Source organism: Hylobates moloch, unplaced genomic scaffold, assembly GCF_009828535.3.
Source record: "Hylobates moloch isolate HMO894 unplaced genomic scaffold, HMol_V3 SCAFFOLD_10, whole genome shotgun sequence".
Taxonomy (NCBI): domain Eukaryota; kingdom Metazoa; phylum Chordata; class Mammalia; order Primates; family Hylobatidae; genus Hylobates; species Hylobates moloch.
The window spans coordinates 100,601,777-100,619,427 of record NW_026652285.1 but is presented as its reverse complement, the minus strand read 5'-3'; the positions used below and the strand labels follow the sequence as shown (position 1 = coordinate 100,619,427).

General features: G+C 56.2%; 1 protein-coding gene across 5 annotated transcripts; it reads right to left on the bottom strand.

Annotated features, from left to right (window-relative positions):
* Nucleotides 1-181: 181 nt before the first annotated feature.
* Nucleotides 182-17,392, bottom strand: CERCAM (cerebral endothelial cell adhesion molecule). 5 transcript variants are annotated; one of them, XM_032165289.2, is made up of 13 exons: nt 16,415-17,392; nt 14,519-14,629; nt 14,232-14,349; nt 13,209-13,343; nt 12,867-13,071; nt 9,359-9,478; nt 8,946-9,022; nt 8,743-8,849; nt 6,185-6,317; nt 3,575-3,702; nt 3,191-3,394; nt 1,612-1,864; nt 182-684 (listed from the first exon to the last, which is right to left on the bottom strand). In XM_032165289.2, the coding sequence occupies exons 1-12, from the start codon at nt 16,597-16,599 to the stop codon at nt 1,612-1,614; spliced, it is 1,776 nt and encodes a 591-aa protein (XP_032021180.1). In that variant the 5' UTR covers nt 16,600-17,392; the 3' UTR covers nt 182-684. The 5 variants fall into 5 exon arrangements, with proteins under 5 accessions (XP_032021180.1, XP_032021185.1, XP_032021181.1 ...); XM_032165294.2 differs by having other exon boundaries at nt 584-684; nt 17,200-17,392; XM_032165290.2 differs by having other exon boundaries at nt 584-684; nt 14,519-16,285; nt 16,415-16,467.
* Between the last annotated feature and the right edge of the window lie 259 nt (nt 17,393-17,651).

Sequence of the window (17,651 nt, the reverse complement as noted above, 5' to 3'; positions counted from 1 at the left end):
AAAAAATTTAGCCAGACATGGTGGCACATGCCTGTGGTCCAGCTACGTGGGAGGCTGAAGCAGGAAGATCACCTGAGCCTGGGAGGTTGAAGCTGCAGTGAGCTGGGTTTGTGCCATTGCACTTCAGCCTGGGCAACAGAGGGAGACCCTGTGTCAAAAAATATATATATATACATATATATATATTTAAAGTGCAAATGGCTTTTATTGAGGGCCTACTGTGTGCTGGGCAACAGGTCTGCAAGGGTCCTCCTTTACCTCCCTGTACTTTACACCGGCCAGGGAGGAGGGTGCTGGGGAGATCCAAACATCAAGCTGGGGGAGGGTGCTGAGGTGGAGGTAGAAGGGGGCAGAGGGGCCCCTCAGCTGAGTCCTTAGGGAGGGAAGGGCTCCTGGGGTCTGCCCAGCTTGAAACAGAAGGCTGGGGGCCACCAGGCCCTGAATCAGGCCAGGCAGGGTCCAGGGGCCTGGGAGTCCTGCTCCTTTGCTGTGAGACCTTTAGGGAATGGGATCCATCTCTGAGTGGTTTCTCCTGATGAAAGACAGGTCCAGAGGGCAGAGTGGCTGTGCCCAAGGTGTTGGCCAGGTCTGACTGGATCTGTGGTCCCTGCCAACAACCTCCTCCTCTGCTCTCTGAGCAGTAGTGGCCTGCTCCTGGGCACTCTTTGCAGTCATCACCTGGACCTGGTGGGACAGGAGGGGCAGGAAGAGAAAGAGAATTAGAGTCAGACAGAATCAGAGACAGACAGACACTGACAGATATAGGAAAACAGGGGCAGAGACAGGCAGAGAGAGAAAAAGCTAGAGAGGGATGCAGAGACAGCCGAAGGTACAATTACAGACAGACACAGAGGCAGGCACAGTGGCTCACGCCTGTAATCCCCAGCACTTCGGGAGACCGAGACGGCTGGATCATTTGAGGTCAGGAGTTGAAAACCAGCCTGGCCAACATGAAACCCCGTCTCTACTAAAAATACAAAAGGCCAGGCACAGTGGCTCATGCCTGTAATCCCAGCACATTGGGAAGCTGAGGCGGGCAGATCACCTGAGGTCAGGAGTTCAAGACCAGCCTGGCCAACATGGTGAAACCCTATCTCTACTAAAAATACAAAATTTAGCCCGACATGGTGGTGGGAGCCTGTAGTCCCAGCTACTCGGGAGGCTGAGACAGGAGAATCGCTTGAACCCGGGACACGGGAGGCAGAGGTTGCCGTGAGCTGAGATCATGCCACTGCACTCCAGCCTGGGCGAAAGAGAAAGACTCCGTCTCAAAATAAATAAATAAATATAAATAAAAATACAAAAATTAGCCAGGCCTCGTGGTGGGTGCCTGTAATCCCAGTTACTGGGGAGGCTGAGGCAGGAGAATCTCTTGAGCCCGAGAGGTGGAGGTTGCAGTGAGCCAAAATCACGCCACTGCACTCCAGCCTGGGTGACAGAGCGAGACTCCGTCTAAAAACAAAACAAAACAAAAAAAAAACGTAAAGGCAAAGCTAGAGATGGAGAGGGAGAGAGAAGGCTGAGAAGGGGAAAACAGCCCCAGTCATGCCATCAAAGGGGAGAGCAGGCCAAGGTCTAGGGGGCTGGGGCCTCTTCCCGCCCTGGCCTCACCTAGAGCTCATCTCGGGGCTGGGGTAGGAGGCTGTGCCCACTGCTGCCAGCCAGGTCCAGGCGGGGGCTGCGCAGGGTCTTTTGGGAGCCGCTCCAGCTGATGAGGCGGCCGCTGTCGTCATCCCATGGAGAGGATGTCTCCGTGTCACTGAGCCACTCGGCGTCCCCGGCATAGTGGGTAGGGGCAGTGAGCAGGGGCCGGGCGGAGAAGGCCACCAGGTCCCGTGGCCAGAAGTGTGCCTTGTACTGCTCACTGTAAGGTGAGAGGACAGCTCGGGGGATTGAGGCGGCCCCTACTCCCCGGCCACATGCCTGCCCAGAGCACCTCACTCCCCGCCATCTAGTCCTCACAGTGGCCCTGAGCAGTGGGACTTCTATCTCCATTTTCCAGATGAGAAAACAGAGGCTGAGAACAGGGAAGTCATTTGATTAAAAACTGCATGCAGCCGAGCGCGGTGGCTCATGCCTATAATCCCAGCACTTTGGGAGGCTGAGACGGGCGGATGACCTGAAGTCGGGAGTTCAAGACTAGCCTGACCAACATGGCGAAACCCCATCTCTACTAAAAATACAAAAACTAAGGCGGAGCGCAGTGGCTCACACCTGTAATCCCAGCACTTTGGGAGGCCCAGGCGGGCAGATCACTTGAGGTCAAGGAGTTTGACACCAGCCTGGCCAACATGGAGAAATCCCGTCTCTACTAAAAATACAAAAAAGTTAGCTTGGTGTCGTGGCGGGCACCTGTAATCCCAGCTACTCAGGGGGCTGAGGCAGGAAAATCACTTGAACCGGGGAGGCGGAGGTTGCAGTGAGCCAAGATTGCACCACTGCACTGCACTGAGTGACGGCACAAAACTCCACCTCAAAAATAAATAAATAAATAAATAAATAAATAAATAAATAAATAAATAAAAATTATCGCTGGGCGCGGTGGCTCACGCCTGTAATCCCAGCACTTTGGAAGGCTGAAGCGGGCGGATCACGAGGTCAGGAGATCGAGACCATCCTGGCTAACACGGCGAAACCCCGTCTCCACTAAAAATACAAAAAATTAGCCGGGCGAGGGGGCGGGCGCCTGTAGTCCCAGCTACGCGGGAGGCTGAGGCAGGAGAATGGGGTGAACCCCGGGGGGCGGAGCCTGCAGTGAGCCGAGATCACGCCACTGCACTCCAGCCTGGGTGAAAGAGTGAGATTCCGTCTCAAAAAAAAAAAAAATTATCAGGGTGTGGTGGCACTTGCCTGTAATCTCAGCTACTCAGGAGGCTGAGGCAGGAGAATTGCTTGAACCTGGGAGGCAGAGGGTGCAGTGAGTCAAAATCACGCCACTGCATTCTAGCCTGGGCAACAGAGCAAGACTCCATTTCAAAAAAAGCCTGCATGCGCGGCGCAAAATACACACCAAGATTGGTCTGACTCTAAGGCTAGGCTGAGCCACTCCTTGGTGGCCTGGGCCAAGTGACTTGGCCTTGCCAGTCCCAGTCTCCCCATCTGCCAGGTGAGGGGACTTCCTGCTGACTGAGGTGAGTTCCTGGAGGGGACGCCTCTGCCCTGCCATGCCCGGCCCCCATCAGAGCCTCACTTGGGATGCTGGTCGAACATGATGGGCAGGAACTCGTCCACGGGCAGCATGCGGCGTAGAGGCTGTGAGGCCAGCAGCTTGCGGGCTCCCGCCAGGCTCAGGGCGTAGGCCAGCGTCCAGTAGGAGTACCCGGCCACCACCAGGCCCGGCAGCCCCTCCACGGCCGCCTCCTTCTCAGGGTTCACCTGCTTCCGCCCGAGGTAGCTGTAAGTGACACCAAGGGGCCCAGGAGTCACTTAGGTCCTGGGTGTCATGGGACCCTCCCACACCCGCTCCTACAGGGCCGGGCTCTCGGAGGATGGGCCGGCCAGGGTCCCAAGCAGGAAAAGGCAGACTCCGGAGGCCCATCCCGCCCCCTTGTCCCTGTGGGTGCAGGCTGCCTACATCAGGTCCCAAGACAGTTTCTCTGCCTCCACATCCTCCATCAGCCGCTCCAGCCGCCCCCTGAAGTTGCTCTCAAAGCGCACGTCATCCTCAAACACCAGGACCCGGGCCAGGCCCCTGGCAACCACCTGTGGCACACAATGGGGTGGGAGAAGGCTCTTCGGAGTTAAGCTATCCCCCTCCCTCCACACTGAAGCTCACAGCTTCTGCCTGGCCTCAGTTGGCCTGGCCACATCATGCAGTTGCCCCAAAGCCTCCTGGGGGCCCCACTGCCCAGGACCTGAAATCCCAACCTCGCTCTGGCATTTGAGGCTCTCCAGATAGAATCATGATGGTAACCGTGGCCCTTGCTACATTCCCTGAGTGCTACTGTACCCCAGGGCTGTGCCACTGCATATCTGCAGGGGCCCTCAGGAGGCAGGAAATGATGATCCTCAGTTGCAGGAAGAAGGTGGACACGCAGGGATGGGAAACTGCCTGTCCAAGGACACACAGCCAGGCAGTGGCAGAGCTGGGATATGAACCTGCATCTGCTGAACACCAGGGCCCAGCTTGTCACTTTGGTCTCTTGCAATTTTCCTTTTTTTTTTTTTTCTTGAGATGAAGTTTCACTCTTGTTGCCCAGACTGGAGTGAAATGGCCCCCCAAGTCAGGGGGCTGCATGGAAGAGGAGCAGGAACGGTGGAGGCCAAGGTAGCCATGGCCAAGACCAGGAACCATCTCCCCTCCCACCCCTCCAGCTGCCTGAGTGCAGGCATGACAGACAGTGGCTGGGCCCAGAAGCCCGACTCTCTGGGGGCGGGTGAGAGGCTTGCAGTTCCCACCAGAAGATGGTCTCGGCTCACTGCAACCTCTGCCTCCCGGGTGCAAGTGATTCTCCTGCCTCAGCCTCCCAAGTAGCTGGGATTACAGGCTCCCGCCAGCACGCCGGGCTAATTTTTGTATTTTTAGTAGAGACGAGGGTTCACCATGTTGGCCGGGCTGGTCTTGAACTCCTGACCTTGTGATCTGCCCACCTCAGCTGGGATTACAGGCGTGAGCCACCGCACCTGGCCTGGCCTCCTGCTATTTTCTAAAGGCAGCTGGGCTGGGTGAGGGGTGGGAAGACCCTAGCCCCGAATATCCCAAAGAAAAAGTATTTTTGATAACTTTTGGAAAAGTTACTTCGGAATAACTTTTGGAAAAGTTACTTCGGAATAACTTTTGGAAAACTACTTTTGATAACTTCTGTGAAAAGGAAATCAGCTCAGAAAGTAGTGAAGCCAGGAGTGGTGGCTCATGCCTGTAATCCCAGCACTTTTGGAGGCTGAGGTGGGTGGAATCACTTGAGCTCACGAGTTTGAGACCAGCCTGGCCAACATGGCGAAACCCTGTCTCTACAAAAAATACAAAATTTAGCTGGGTGTGGTGGTGCGCGCCTGTAGTTTCAGCTACCCGGCGGGGCTGAGGTGGGATAATTGCTTGAGCCCGGGAGGTCCAGGCTGCAGTGAGCCAAGATCACGCCACTGCACTCCCGCCTGGGTGCCAGAGCAATACCCTGCCTCAAAAAAAAAAGTAGTGAACCATGTCATCCTCCAGTTTGTTCAGGGATGGTAAAAAAGCCAACATAGGCTGGGCTGTAATTCCAGCACTTTGGGAGGCCGAGGTGGGCAGATCACCTGAGGTTGGAAGTTCGAGACCAGCCTGACCAATATGGCGAAACCGCCTCTCTACTAAAAACAGAAAAATTAGCCGGGTGTGGTGGCGCATGCCTGTAATCCCAGCTACTCCGGAGGCTGAGACAGGAGAATTGCTTCAACCCAGGAGGCAGAGGTTGCAATGAGCCAAGATGGTGCCACTGCACTCCAGCCTGGGTGACAGAGCAATACTCCATCTCAGAAAACAAAACAAAAACCCATAATGTTCACACACACATGCACATATATTTGGCTATAGCAGAGAATAAAACAAGGAATCCATGTCCCATCTCCTGGAGGGGCTGCCCTTGGAGGGCCCAGTTCCCGCTCTCTCCTGCGGTGTCCAGCAACCTCTTTCCCGCGCTCACACTCCCAGCCCCCGGGCTGAGGCTTCTTGGCCAAGTACCGAGCACATGCTAAGCCCCAGGCTTCCTTCTTTCTGCTCCTAAACACCTTCCTGCCTCAGGGCCTTGGCACCCACTGTTCTCTTCTGCCCAGAGGCCTCTTCTCCGCACCCCTCAATGGTGAGGTCCACTCTGATCCCCTCCCACACCAGGCGCCTCTCAAAGTGGCCCATATCTCTGCCCTCCGCTGCAAGCTTGGTTTTGATTTCCATAACCCCGCTCTGGTCCCTGAGCCCCAGGGGGATCCCTTTATTGCAGGCAGGAGCAGACATGCATTGTTCCTGTCCTCCTCTGTGTTCTCAGATCAGAATATCTCCTAGCACATAGTAGGTGCTCAAGAGAGACTGCAGAATGAAAACAAGCACCGCTTAGTGGTGCCCACTGAGGTGTTGAACACAGAGGAGACTGAAAGCTGCTGGCCAGCTTTTGATGAATGTCTTCATTCACGCACTCGCTCACAGAGCGGTGAATAGAAGAAACTGGTCCCGTTCTCCCGGAAGGCTGTGGGTGGAGGAAGCAGGCGCCCTCACCTCTTCCCAGATGGAGTAATGGCTGAGGAAGCAGCCCACCTCGCCCTTGGTCAGAGTGCGGCCCGAGTAAGGGTCCTGGTAGCCCGGGAGCAGGTCTACGCCGAGGCTCCTGATGGCACTGCTGTTGAGCATCCTGAGGGACACAGGTGTGGCGGGGTGAGGGGTGCCTGCCAGAGATCCCTCCGGAGGGGCCAGGTCTGTGCATGTTGGGGACAGTCACACTGGAGTCGGGTTTGAAGAAGGTTTCTGCCTTGTAACTCCTTTGCGTGACCCGAAGCTGTCAAGGGACTGGACCTGGGGAACTGGAGCCCCTGTTGCCCAGGCTGGAGTGCAGTGGCACCATCTCAGCTCACTGCAACCTCTACCTCCCAGGTTCAAGTGATTCTCCTGCCTCAGCCTCACAAGTAGCTGAGATTACAGGCGCACACCACCATGCCCAGCTAATGTGTTTTTTTTTTTTTTAGTAGAGATGGGGTTTCACCATGTTGGCCAGGCTGGTCTCCAACTCCTGACCTCAGGTGATCCACCCACCTCAGCCTCCCAAAGTGCTGGGATTACAGGCGTGAGCCACCATGCCTGGCCACCTCAGGAGTTCTGACAGGATAACTATTAGGACGTGTCCTAATATGGTAAGACGGGGGTGACCCTTGAGGAAAGGGTGGGATGCTAGGGGGCTGCCTGAAGGGGAGGCACGCTAGGAAGAACGTGGGAACATGATAGATACTTCTTGGGCAGAGGCCCAAGCAAAGGATGGATAGATAGCCTATGGTCAAGAGACCTCGGGGGACATGGTGTCTCACACCTGTAATCCCAGTGCTTTGGGAGCCCAAGGTGGGAGGATTGCTTGAAGCCAGGAGTTCAAGACCAGCCTGGGCAACAGAGAAAAACCCCATCTCTCCAAAAAAAAATTTTTTTTTTTGAGACAGAGTCTCACTGTTGTCGGCCCGGGCTGGAGTGCAATGGCACAATCTCTGCTCACTGCAACCTCTGCTTCCTGGGTTCCAGCAATTCTCCTGACTCAGCCTCCCAAGTAGCTGAGATTACAGGCGCCCACTACCACGCCTGGCTAATTTTTGTATTTTTAGTAGACAGGGGTTTCACCATGTTGGTTGGCCAGGCTGGTCTCAAACTCCTGACCTCAGGTGATCCATCCACCTCAACCTCCCAGAGTGCTGGGATTACAGGTGTGAGCCACCGTGCCCAGTCAAAAAAAATTTTTTTTTTTGAGACGGAGTCTTGCTCTGTCGCCCAGGCGGGAGTGCAGTGGCACGATCTCGGCTCACTGCAAACTCTGCCTCCCAGGTTCATGCCATTCTCCTGCCTCAACCTCCCACATAGCTGGGACTACAGGCGCCTGCCATCACGCCCGGCTAATTTTTTTGTATTTTTAGTAGAGACGGGGTTTCACCGTGTTAGCCAGGATGGTCTCGATCTCCTGACCTCGTGATCCGCCCGCCTAGGCCTCCCAAAGTGCTGGGATTACAGGCGTGAGCCACCGTGCCGGGCCAAAAGTTTTTTTTAATTAGGTGGACATGATGGTGCATGCCTGTAGTCCCAGTTATTCAGGAGACTGAGGCAGGAGGGTCACTTGAGGCCAGGAGTTCAAGACCAGCCTGGGCAACAGAGTGAGACCCTATCTCTATGAAAAAAAAAAATTTTTTTTTAGCTGGGTGTGGTGATGCAAGCCTGTAATCACAGCTACTCGGGAGATGAGGGAGGAGAATCACTTAAAACCCAGGGGGCGGATGTTGCAGTGAGCCAAGATTGCACCACTGCACTCCAGGCCTGGGCGACAGAGTGACACTCTGCCTCAAAAAAAAAAAAAAAAAATTCTTTTTAATTAGCTGGGTGTGATGGTGCACACCTATAGTCCCAGTTACTCAGAAGGCTGAGGCGGGAGGATTGCTTGAGCCCAGGAGTTTAAGGCTGCAGTGAGCCATGTTTGTGGCACTGCACTCCAGCCTGGGCAACAGATGGAGACCTTGTCTCTATAAAAAAAAAAAAAAAAAAGAGCTGAGCACTTGGAGCAAATGGCAGCCGACATATGGGGCCATGGGACCGCTGGTGGCTGGAGGAGCCTGGCCTCTGGGTTCCTCGGGAGAAGATGGCTGGCCTTTCCTGATCCCCAAGTCCAGGATGGAGAGTAATAATAAGGAAGACACCTAAGCCTTTGGAAACTTACTATGTGCCCGGCCCTGGCTAACTTCACTAAACTTACAAAACCCTAAGAGAAGGGCACAGTTATCTGCTATTTATACAAAAGGGCTGAGAGATGGGGATAGCTGGCTGGAGGTCACACATTCAGTAACTGGTAGAGCTGGAACCCAGGGCCTGGAGCCTCAGCCACTGTGCTGTCCTCTGGTGAGCAGCCGGAGGGCATCTTCTCCCACGTGTGTCTGCCCCGGAACTCCCTGAGAGAGTATTACTCAGACCCTATTTGGATACTTCCTGGGACAGGAAACTCATTCAACCCGTCTGCTTTTCCCAGTCCCAGGGGGCTAGGAGGTGGACCACACTGCTCCCCCAAGCGCACAGGGCCCCCTCCCAGGCAGCCTCACCGGCCGTCCACAGCGTCCACCACCCGCCCAGAGATCTCCATCTCCCAGAGCGAGGTGAGCATGCGTTCCCGACGGTCAGGCCTGCGAGCCAGACTGATGACAAAGACCTGGAGGAGGGGGGGGGGTGGGCGGTAAGTGCAGGGGAGCGGGAGAGGAGGGCCCATCCACCTCCTAACGGCGAGCCCACAGGCTGGGGGACTTACCTCGTCAAACCCTATCTTGCTGGGCCTCTTAGAGGGCCGAGTCACATGAGCGGAGGCCTGCATGGGGGGGCCGTCCACTGCAAAGGGAAGCACGTCCCAAGCATGAGTCCCTACTGACTCCTGTTAGCAGTCACCCTGAAGTCCTAGCCCCCAGCCTCATTCCTGCCCCCCTTGGCAGAACACCCCACAGGACAGGACCTTGGAGATCACAGGATCCACCTGCCCCCATTGTAGGGATGCTAGACTGAGGCCCAACAGGCAAAAGGACTTTCTCAGAGTCATGGAACCAGTTAGGGGCAAAGCTGGAACCCCAAGGCCAATGCCCGCTCCAGTCCAGGGCCTAAGGAAAGGGGCACCGTGGGGAGGTAGGGAGCCCCGGCAGCAGGTGGGTGGAACAGTTCCCCAGCCCTCACCTAGTGCTTCTAAGATCAGGTGGATGAAGTTGACCCTCTCATCTTCCAGCCCCTGGTGGGATTTCACCGGCACATTCATGTACCCATAACGGTGCTCATTGCACACGTGGACCGAGACTCCTGCAGAGACAGGCTGAGTGAGTGCTGCAGCGGAGGGTGGGGCTCTCAGAACCCAGCTGAGAGGTCCTAGGCCCAGCACTGCCAGTGACCCAACATGTCGGTCTTCTCTGGGACTCAGTTTCCCCACCTGTGGGACTAGAGGGAGAAAGGGCTTGGCTCACACAATATCTAAGGGGTCTTTCTGCTGAAATGGTTCATTCATTCGATATACCTGTCCAGGGCACCCGCTGGGAGCCAGGGTTACCGCAGTGAGCAAGACCAAGTCCCTGCCCTCAGGGTATCAAGGTGAGGCAGGGGCAGGCAAACTCCTACCCATCACAGTCACAGGATGCCAGTGAGCCCCACTGCTCTGTCTGCTAAATCCCCCATCTCTCCTGATCCCGACCTCTCCACCTGGATCCAAGGGCCATCGCCTTTTCCCCAGACCCCTCCACTTCTCCTCACACCCTCTGGGGTTCCCCTCATGATGTCTTTCACCTGGCAGCCAGAGTGGCCTTCCTCCGGCTTCAATACTTGTTGCCTTTTTTTTTTTTTTTTGAGATGGAGTCCTTCTCTGTCACCCAGGCTGGAGTGCAGTGGTGCGATCTTGGCTCATTACAACCTCTGTCTCCCAGGTTCGTGTGATTCTCCTGCCTCAGCCTCCTGAGTAGCTGGGAATACAGGTTCGCGCCACCACACCCAGCTAATTGTTGTATTTTTAGTAGAGACAGGGTTTTGCCACGTTGGCCAGGATGGTCTTGAACTCCTGGCCTGAAGTGATCCACCCACCCCAGGCCACCCGAAGTGCTGGGATTACAGGCGTGAGCCACTGCATCCGGCCAATATTTGTTACCTTTATTATAATTATCCTCAGGGGCAGGCACACGGTGCCAATTAAAAAGCTAACCCAGGCGGGGCACAGTAGTTCACACCTGTAATCCCAGCACTTTGGGAAGCCCAGGCAGGCAGATATTCGAGGTCAGGAGTTTAAGACCAGCCTGGCCAACATGGTGAAACCCCATCTCTACTAAAAATACAATAATTAACCGGGTTTGGTGGTGGCCGCCCGTAATCCCAGCTGCTTAGGAGGCTGAGGCAGGAGAATCACTTGAACCCAGGAGGCAGAGGTTGCAGTGAGCCAAAATCGCACCACTGCACTCCAGCCTAGGCGACAGAACAAGGCTCTGTCTTAAAAACAAACAAACAAAAAACAAATAAAAGCTAACTCTATTCCCAGCATTGAGCACAGAGCCTGGCCCAGAGCCAGGATATAATATCTGGCTGTTAGAGACTGAATTCCTTCAAACCACTGACCAATTAACAACGGCTGTCGCTTGAAGTAGGGATAGCAAATGAAAACTAACAGAATGCTTTTGTTTCCTCTTGTGTTTTCCCCTCCAATTGTTTCACCTTCACTCGCTTTTTGCACTTAGTAAGATTTCTTCTTGCATGTCTGCACACTGCAGACTTCTGCTGCACAAAACAAAGAATCACAACACCCTCCTTACCGGCTGCCACTGATTACTTGATTAAATCATCACCTCTAATTTACCCTGACCACCTGCAAAGTTCTCCATGCACCATAGTCTTCAAGGTCGGAATTACACATTCTCTGCAGCCTTCTCAAGAGCTTCACTCCACCATGAGTGTCTCCACCCCTCCCTCTCATCCTCAGGACTGGATTTTTTTTTAAGACGGAGTCTCACTCTGTCACCCAGGCTGGAGTGCAGTGGTGCGATCTCGGCTCACTGCAAGCTCTGCCTCCCGCATTCACACCATTCTCCTGCCTCAGCCTCCCGAGTAGCTGGGACTATAGGCACCTGCCACCATGCCCGGCTAATTTTTTGTATTTTTAATAGAGACAGGGTTTCACCATGTTAGCCAGAATGGTCTCGATCTCTTGACCTCATGATCCACCTGCCTCGGCCTTCGAAAGTGCTTAGATTACAGGCGTGAGCCACCGCACCTGGCCAGGACTGGATTTATTCCATCCATACCCAAACACTTTCTTTCTCTCTTTCTCTCTGTTTTTTTTGTTTGTTTGTTGGTTTTTTTTTTTTTTGAGACAGGGTCTCATCCTGTGTTGCCCAAGGTGGAGTACAGTGGCACGATCACAGTTTACTGCAGTCTCTACCTCCTGGGCTCAAGCAATCCTCCTGCCTCAGCCTCCCAAGAAGCTGGGACTACAGGCGTGGGCCAACACACCAGGTTAATTTTTAAATTTTTTTGTAGAGATGGGATCTCGCAGCCAGGGGTGGTGGCTCATGCCTGTAATCGTAGCACTTTGGGAAGCTGAGGGGGCAGATCACTTGAGCCCAGGAGTTCAAGACCAGCCTGGGAAACATGGCAAAACTCCATCTCTACAAAAAATACAAAAATTAGCTGGGCATGGTAGTGTGCACCTGTGTTCCCAGCTACTCAGGAGGCTGAGGTGGGGGAGGTCAACACTGCAGTGAGCTGAGATTGTGCCACTGCACTCTAGCCTGGAAGCCACAGAGCAAGACTCTGTCTCAAAAGGCTGGGCTGGGCTCAGTGGCTCACACCTGTAATCTCAGCACTTTGGGAGGCTGAGGCGGGCAGATCACCTGAGGTCAGGAGTTCGAGACGAGCCTGACCAACATGGAGAAACCCTGTCTCTACTAAAAACACAAAATTACCCAGGCGTGGCGGTGCATGCCTGTAATCCCAGCCACTCGGGAGGCTGAGGCAAGAGAACTGCTGGAACCCGGAAGGCAGAGGTTGCAGTGAGCCAAGATCATGCCATTGCACTCCAGCCTGGGCAACAAGAGCGAAACTCCATCTCAAAAAAAAAGGGCAGAAAAGAGATGAGGTCTTGCTATGTTGTCCAGGCTGGTCTCGAACTCCTGAGCTCAAGTGATTTCCCCTCCAGCCTCAGCCTCCCAAGACTTTGAGATTAGGGTCTGAGTCACCTTGCCCGGCCATACCCAAACTCTTTCTAGTAACTTTCATCTTAAAAGTAACTACTGGCTGGGTGCGGTGGCTCACACCTGTAATCCCAGTACTTTGGGAGGCCAAGGCGGGTGGATCACCTGAGCTCAGGAGTTTTGAGACCAGCCTGGCCAACATGGCGAAATCCCGTCTCTACCAAAAATACAAAAATTAGCTGGGTGTGGTGGCGGGTGCCTATAATCCCAGCTACTCAGGAAGCTGAGGCAGGAAATCATTTGAACCTGGGAGGCAGAGTTTGCAGTGAGCCGAGATCACACCAAAAAAAAAAAAAAAAAAAAAACAGAGAGAGAGAGAGAAAAGAAGACTCATGACCCAAAGTTGTAACTCATGAGTTAACAGGATGAAATGCAGAGTAGGGAAGGGCATGGTAAGCAGCTGGAATAGCATGTGCAAAGGCGCAGAGGCCTCCAAGGAATGCTAAAGGAGGGCTGGTCCTCACCAGCAGCCTGGCAGGCATAGGCGAAGACGATGATGTCGTCGAAAGGCCACGTGTAGTTGGGATGTGGAGGGTAGAAGGCAAGCTGGTCTGCCCCTTCAGCCCGCAGGGATACAAGGAAGGTGGAGTGGACCATGGGGACACGGAAGCAGCCCCGGCGCTGGCGGTTCTTGGTGGGAAAGTACTCAGCTGTGCGGCGGTAGTAGCCCTGGGGAAAAGGAATGCTTTGGGCTGTGAGAGGGCTCCCCTGCCCCTGCCCACAGACCCCAAGGCCTTCAGGCTCTCTGCTCTTCACGTCCCTCCTTCCAGGACCTCAATCCACCCAAGGCCCCATCCTGGCCTCACCTGGGGGGTGATCCCACACCAGAAGTTGGAGTAGTAGGTCTGGGAGTCCAGCATTGGGGCCACCACTGGAAGCCCCTGCCCCACGAGAAGCCGCAGAGTCTGGTTGTTGGTCAGAATGTTGTCTGTGTCTGCAAACTTTGGGGAGGGGACGTCACAGGCTCCAGCCCTGCCTGGGCTGCAGCCCCCCAAGGAGTTCACTGAGTGGTCCTGCCAGAGACCCAGGGTGGCTCCTAGGATCCAGCGGGAACGCTCTTACAGAGGTCTAACAAACTCAGTACATCCGTTTCTGGACCAAGGCTCTAGTCTAGGGCACTGACTCAGGGATTGGGTCCAGAGATTATACCTGAGTTGCTGATCTAAGACCTTTATCTAAGATCTGGCTTAGAAAATGGATCCAAACACCTACTCTGAGCTCTAGTTCAGAGATCCAGGCTCAGTTTATACCCTGGGCTCTAGCCCAGGAATCGAGGCTCAGTAAAGTATATACAACGGGATCTATCTGAGGGGTCCAGGCTTAGTACCTAGTCTGAGCTTTTAACATAGGGATCCAATCTGAACATCTGGTCTGGGCTCTGGCCCAGATAGCCTGCTGAAGGATCCAGCCTTCGGGTGGGTCAGTCACATTCAGATTTCTTTTCTTTTTTTTTTTTTTTTTTTTTTTTTTTGAGACTGAGTTTCACTCTTGTCACCCAGGCTGGAATGCAGTGGCGTGATTTCAGCTCAGTGCAACCTCTACCTCCCAGCTTCATGCGATTCTCATGCCTCAGCCTCCCAAGTAGCTGGGATTACAGGCGCCTGCCACTACGCTCAGCTAACTGTTGTATTTTTAGTAGAGATGGGGTATCACCATGTTAGCCAGGCTGGTCTCGAACTTCTGACCTCAGGTGATCAGCTGACCTGCCTTGGCCTCCCAAAGTGCTAGGATTGTAGGCGTGAGCCACTGCACCCAGCCTATACCCAGATTTCTATCAGGGACAGATACTACCACCTTTCAGAAGCCCAATTCTAGCCAGACTTCCTCACCAGGATATAGTCGGCCCCCCAGTCCCTGGCAAAGGTGAGGGCTTCCTGCTTCAGCTCCATCAGAAACTGGTGCCTTTCTTTGGTCCAGTGCTTGGGACCCTCTTCATCTGGGTAGAACCTGAGGGGATAGAGAGATGAGCTGTTCCCATGGGGTACATGCCCCTCCCTCTCTGCAGGGCAGTGGACAGAGCCCTGGCTTGGAGGCTGTGGCTCTGGGCTGCCCCTTGTCCTCTCTGGGCTGCAGCTGTTCTCCGTCTTCCCCAGCACACTTCCCCTCAGATCACCACCTGGGCTCGCCCTCAGGCCTCCAGACCACGGCAGCATAGTCATCGCCCACAGCCGCCAGCCACTCCTGCAGCATCTCTGTGGTGGTGTCCACATTGTGGTCCGTGGCACACCTGGGGACGGGAAGAAAAAAGGCTGAGGGGGCACAGCCACAGAAGGATTGAACCCCAAGGCAGCCTTGACCCCAAAGCACCAACACCTTTGAGGTCGAGCTCTCCTTGGAACAGTGAAGGGTAGGCGTGCTACAGTAGAGAGGCTGGAGGCAGCACAGCCAGGTCCCCATCACGGTTGTGTGACCTGCTGTGTGACCTCAGGCAAGTCCCATCTTTCTCTGGGCTTCACGTCCTCCTTCTATAACTTAAGCTGTCCTGCCTATGTCATGAACCAAGATAAGAAAAGATGAATGCATTTTTTTTTGGAGATAGAATCTTGCTCTGTCGCCCAGGCTGGAGTGCAGTGGTGTGATCTCGACTCACTGCAACCTCCGCCTCCCGGGTTCAAGTGATTCTCCTGCCTCAGCCTCCTGAGTACCTGGGATTACAGGCGTGCACCACCACGCCCGGCTAATTTTTGTGTGTTTAGTAGAGACGGGGTTTCGCCATGTTAGCCAGGCTGGTCTTGAACTCCTCACCTCAGGTGATCTGCCCACTTTGGCCTCCCAAAGTGCTGAAATTACAGGCGTGAGCCACCACACCTGGCCAACGAATGCATTTTGAAAGATGAAAAGTACCTCGACTTTAAGGATCACACCTCCTGCATTCCCTGGTTACCTTTGGTAGGTGAGCGGATACCTTCCTGGGTGACCTGTGGCTGTGTGACCACAGGCCAGCCCCTGTACCTCTCTGAATGGGGACTAGACAGAAGAGCTGCTGCTTTCCTCCACCCCCAGGTTGTAATACGGACCAAATCATGCTCTGAGCATCCCTGAGAATGCAGATGGGCCCAAACTCCGTTGTCATGGGGCACAGCCTCCCCTCTCCTGGGGAAGGGGCTCCCATAACAGAGGTGGGGGTTTAGCCAAGTGCCCAGGTTTTGGGTGATGCTGCCCCTTTAAGCCAATTCCCCAGAAATGAAGACTACGTGTCAAGTCTTACAGGGGTGGGAACTAACAAACTCCCAAACTGTGGTAATTGTGGGCGGCCTCCCCAGGCCAGGGCTCCACCCCCCCAGCCCAACTGTGGTGTGTTGTAGAGGGTGGCTTGTCATTTTTCTCAGTTTACCCCCAGCCTCAGCCAGGGACTCCTCCCTGTTCTGGTGTCTACAGACCAGGAGTTGTGGCCTTCGACCCCAGTGCCCTGTGGGTACAGAGATGCCAGAGGGGAGAGGCTCCAGCAAGGCGGACTGCCCTTGGGCTGACAGGATCCTGCCCCTCTACCAAGAGAGCTGGCCCCAGCCCCGACAGAGGGGGGCCGGTCTGACTCCCCTGCACAGCCCGGAGCCCAGTGCTGATGGCACCCCCCACCTGTGCCCGGAAGCCTCCAGCCTGGTCGATCCCGGCCACATTGGGCCCCAGGGCACTCAAAGGTTCCTGTCTGCCCCTCTTCAAATCCAGCCAACCACAGGTCCCACCGGGGTTGAGCTGGGCCCTGAAGGCTGGGGTGAAAAGGGCTGGCTGGGCCCAACCTACACCCAGGAAAGGCCCCAAGAGGAAGGAGCAGGGGACCAGAAGGAGGGGTGGGTGTCCCGCGTCGGCCTGTGGCCTCAGAGGTCTGTCGTCTCCCAGCAGGGGGCTCGGGGTCCTCTCTGGGGGCTCGGGCTGGCAGGGCCGTCTGTGAGGGGAGGGGCCTGTCTAGGTGGTGTCTGGGCAGGGAGCGAGCAGACAGGGCCGCCGGGGGCGGGGGCCATCCGCGAGGCTGGGGGTTAGGTGCCCACTCGGTGCCAATACCCAGGTCTCTCACCAGAGGGCCATCCTGGCCCGGGGGTAGTCCAGCCGCTCCAGCGCGCCCAGGTAGTGGGGCAGCGAGTGTTCGGCATTGCGGGCCAGGATGGCAAGGACCACGGCAGGCAGCGGCGACTCCGCAACGCCCGCAGCCTCCAGCCACGGCCCCAGCAGGAGCAGCAGCGCGGCGGGGGCAGCGCGCATGGCGGGCGCTCGGGCGGCTGCGGCGGCCCCCGGGGCTCTCGGGCCGGCCGAGGGGAGGGGGCGGGGCCTGGGGCCCGGGCGGGGCTGAGGCAGACCCGGAGAGGGCGGGGCAGTGCACCCCCCGAGTGGGATCCCCTCCCCACCCCTGCGCCTGGATGCTCAAGTTTTCTGTCCTTGGACTGGGGCACCGGAGGGCCAGGGCCCGGGGACCCGCGCCAGCAGCGACCCTGGAGCAGCCCCGCCCGGCTGGACCCCGGAGGGGCGACGGGGGAGGGGCCGGAGGACGGGGACGGGGGAGGGGTGCTGGGACGAGTGCGTCGGGGCCAGCCGGGAGTCCGAGAAGAGTAGGGGCTCATGGAACCCCTGGGCGTTGAACCCCCGGAATCCGGATTCCCCGGCCCACGCAGCGGACCCTTCGACCAGAGCCGCAGACCCAGAGGGGCGGCGCCGACCCGGCCACCACCTCCCGGGCTTCCCCGGCTCCCGCCCCCTCCTCCGCCCCGGGCGCCCTCTGGCGGCCCTGGCGCCAGCTCGCAGACCAGCCGGGCCACGCGTGGGCCGGAGACCCAGAGTGGGGGTAGTAGAGGGAGTCCCTCTGACCTGGGCGCGTCCTCCCGCGGCGGTCCGCTCCTTAAGTCCCCTGCGCGTCACCTCCTTGCGTCGGTCGCCAGCACCCGCATTGCTTCGGCCCTTTAAGAGCGCAGCCAGGCCGGGCGTGGTAGCTCACGCCTGTAATCCTAGCACTTTGGGAGGCCGAGGCGGACGGATCACCTGAGATCAGTTCAAGACCAGCCTGGCCGGCCGGGCGCGGTGGCTCACGCCTATAATCCCAGCACTTTGAGAGGCCGAGACGGGCGGATCACGAGGTCAGGAGATCGCGACCATCCTGGCTAACACAGTGAAACCCCCTCTCTACTAAAAACACAAAAAATTAGCCGGGCGCGGTGGCAGGCGCCTGTAGTCCCAGCTACTCGGGAGGCTGAGGCAGGAGAATGGCGTGAACCCGGGAGGCGGAGCTTGCAGTGAGCCGAGGTCGCGCCACTGCACTCCAG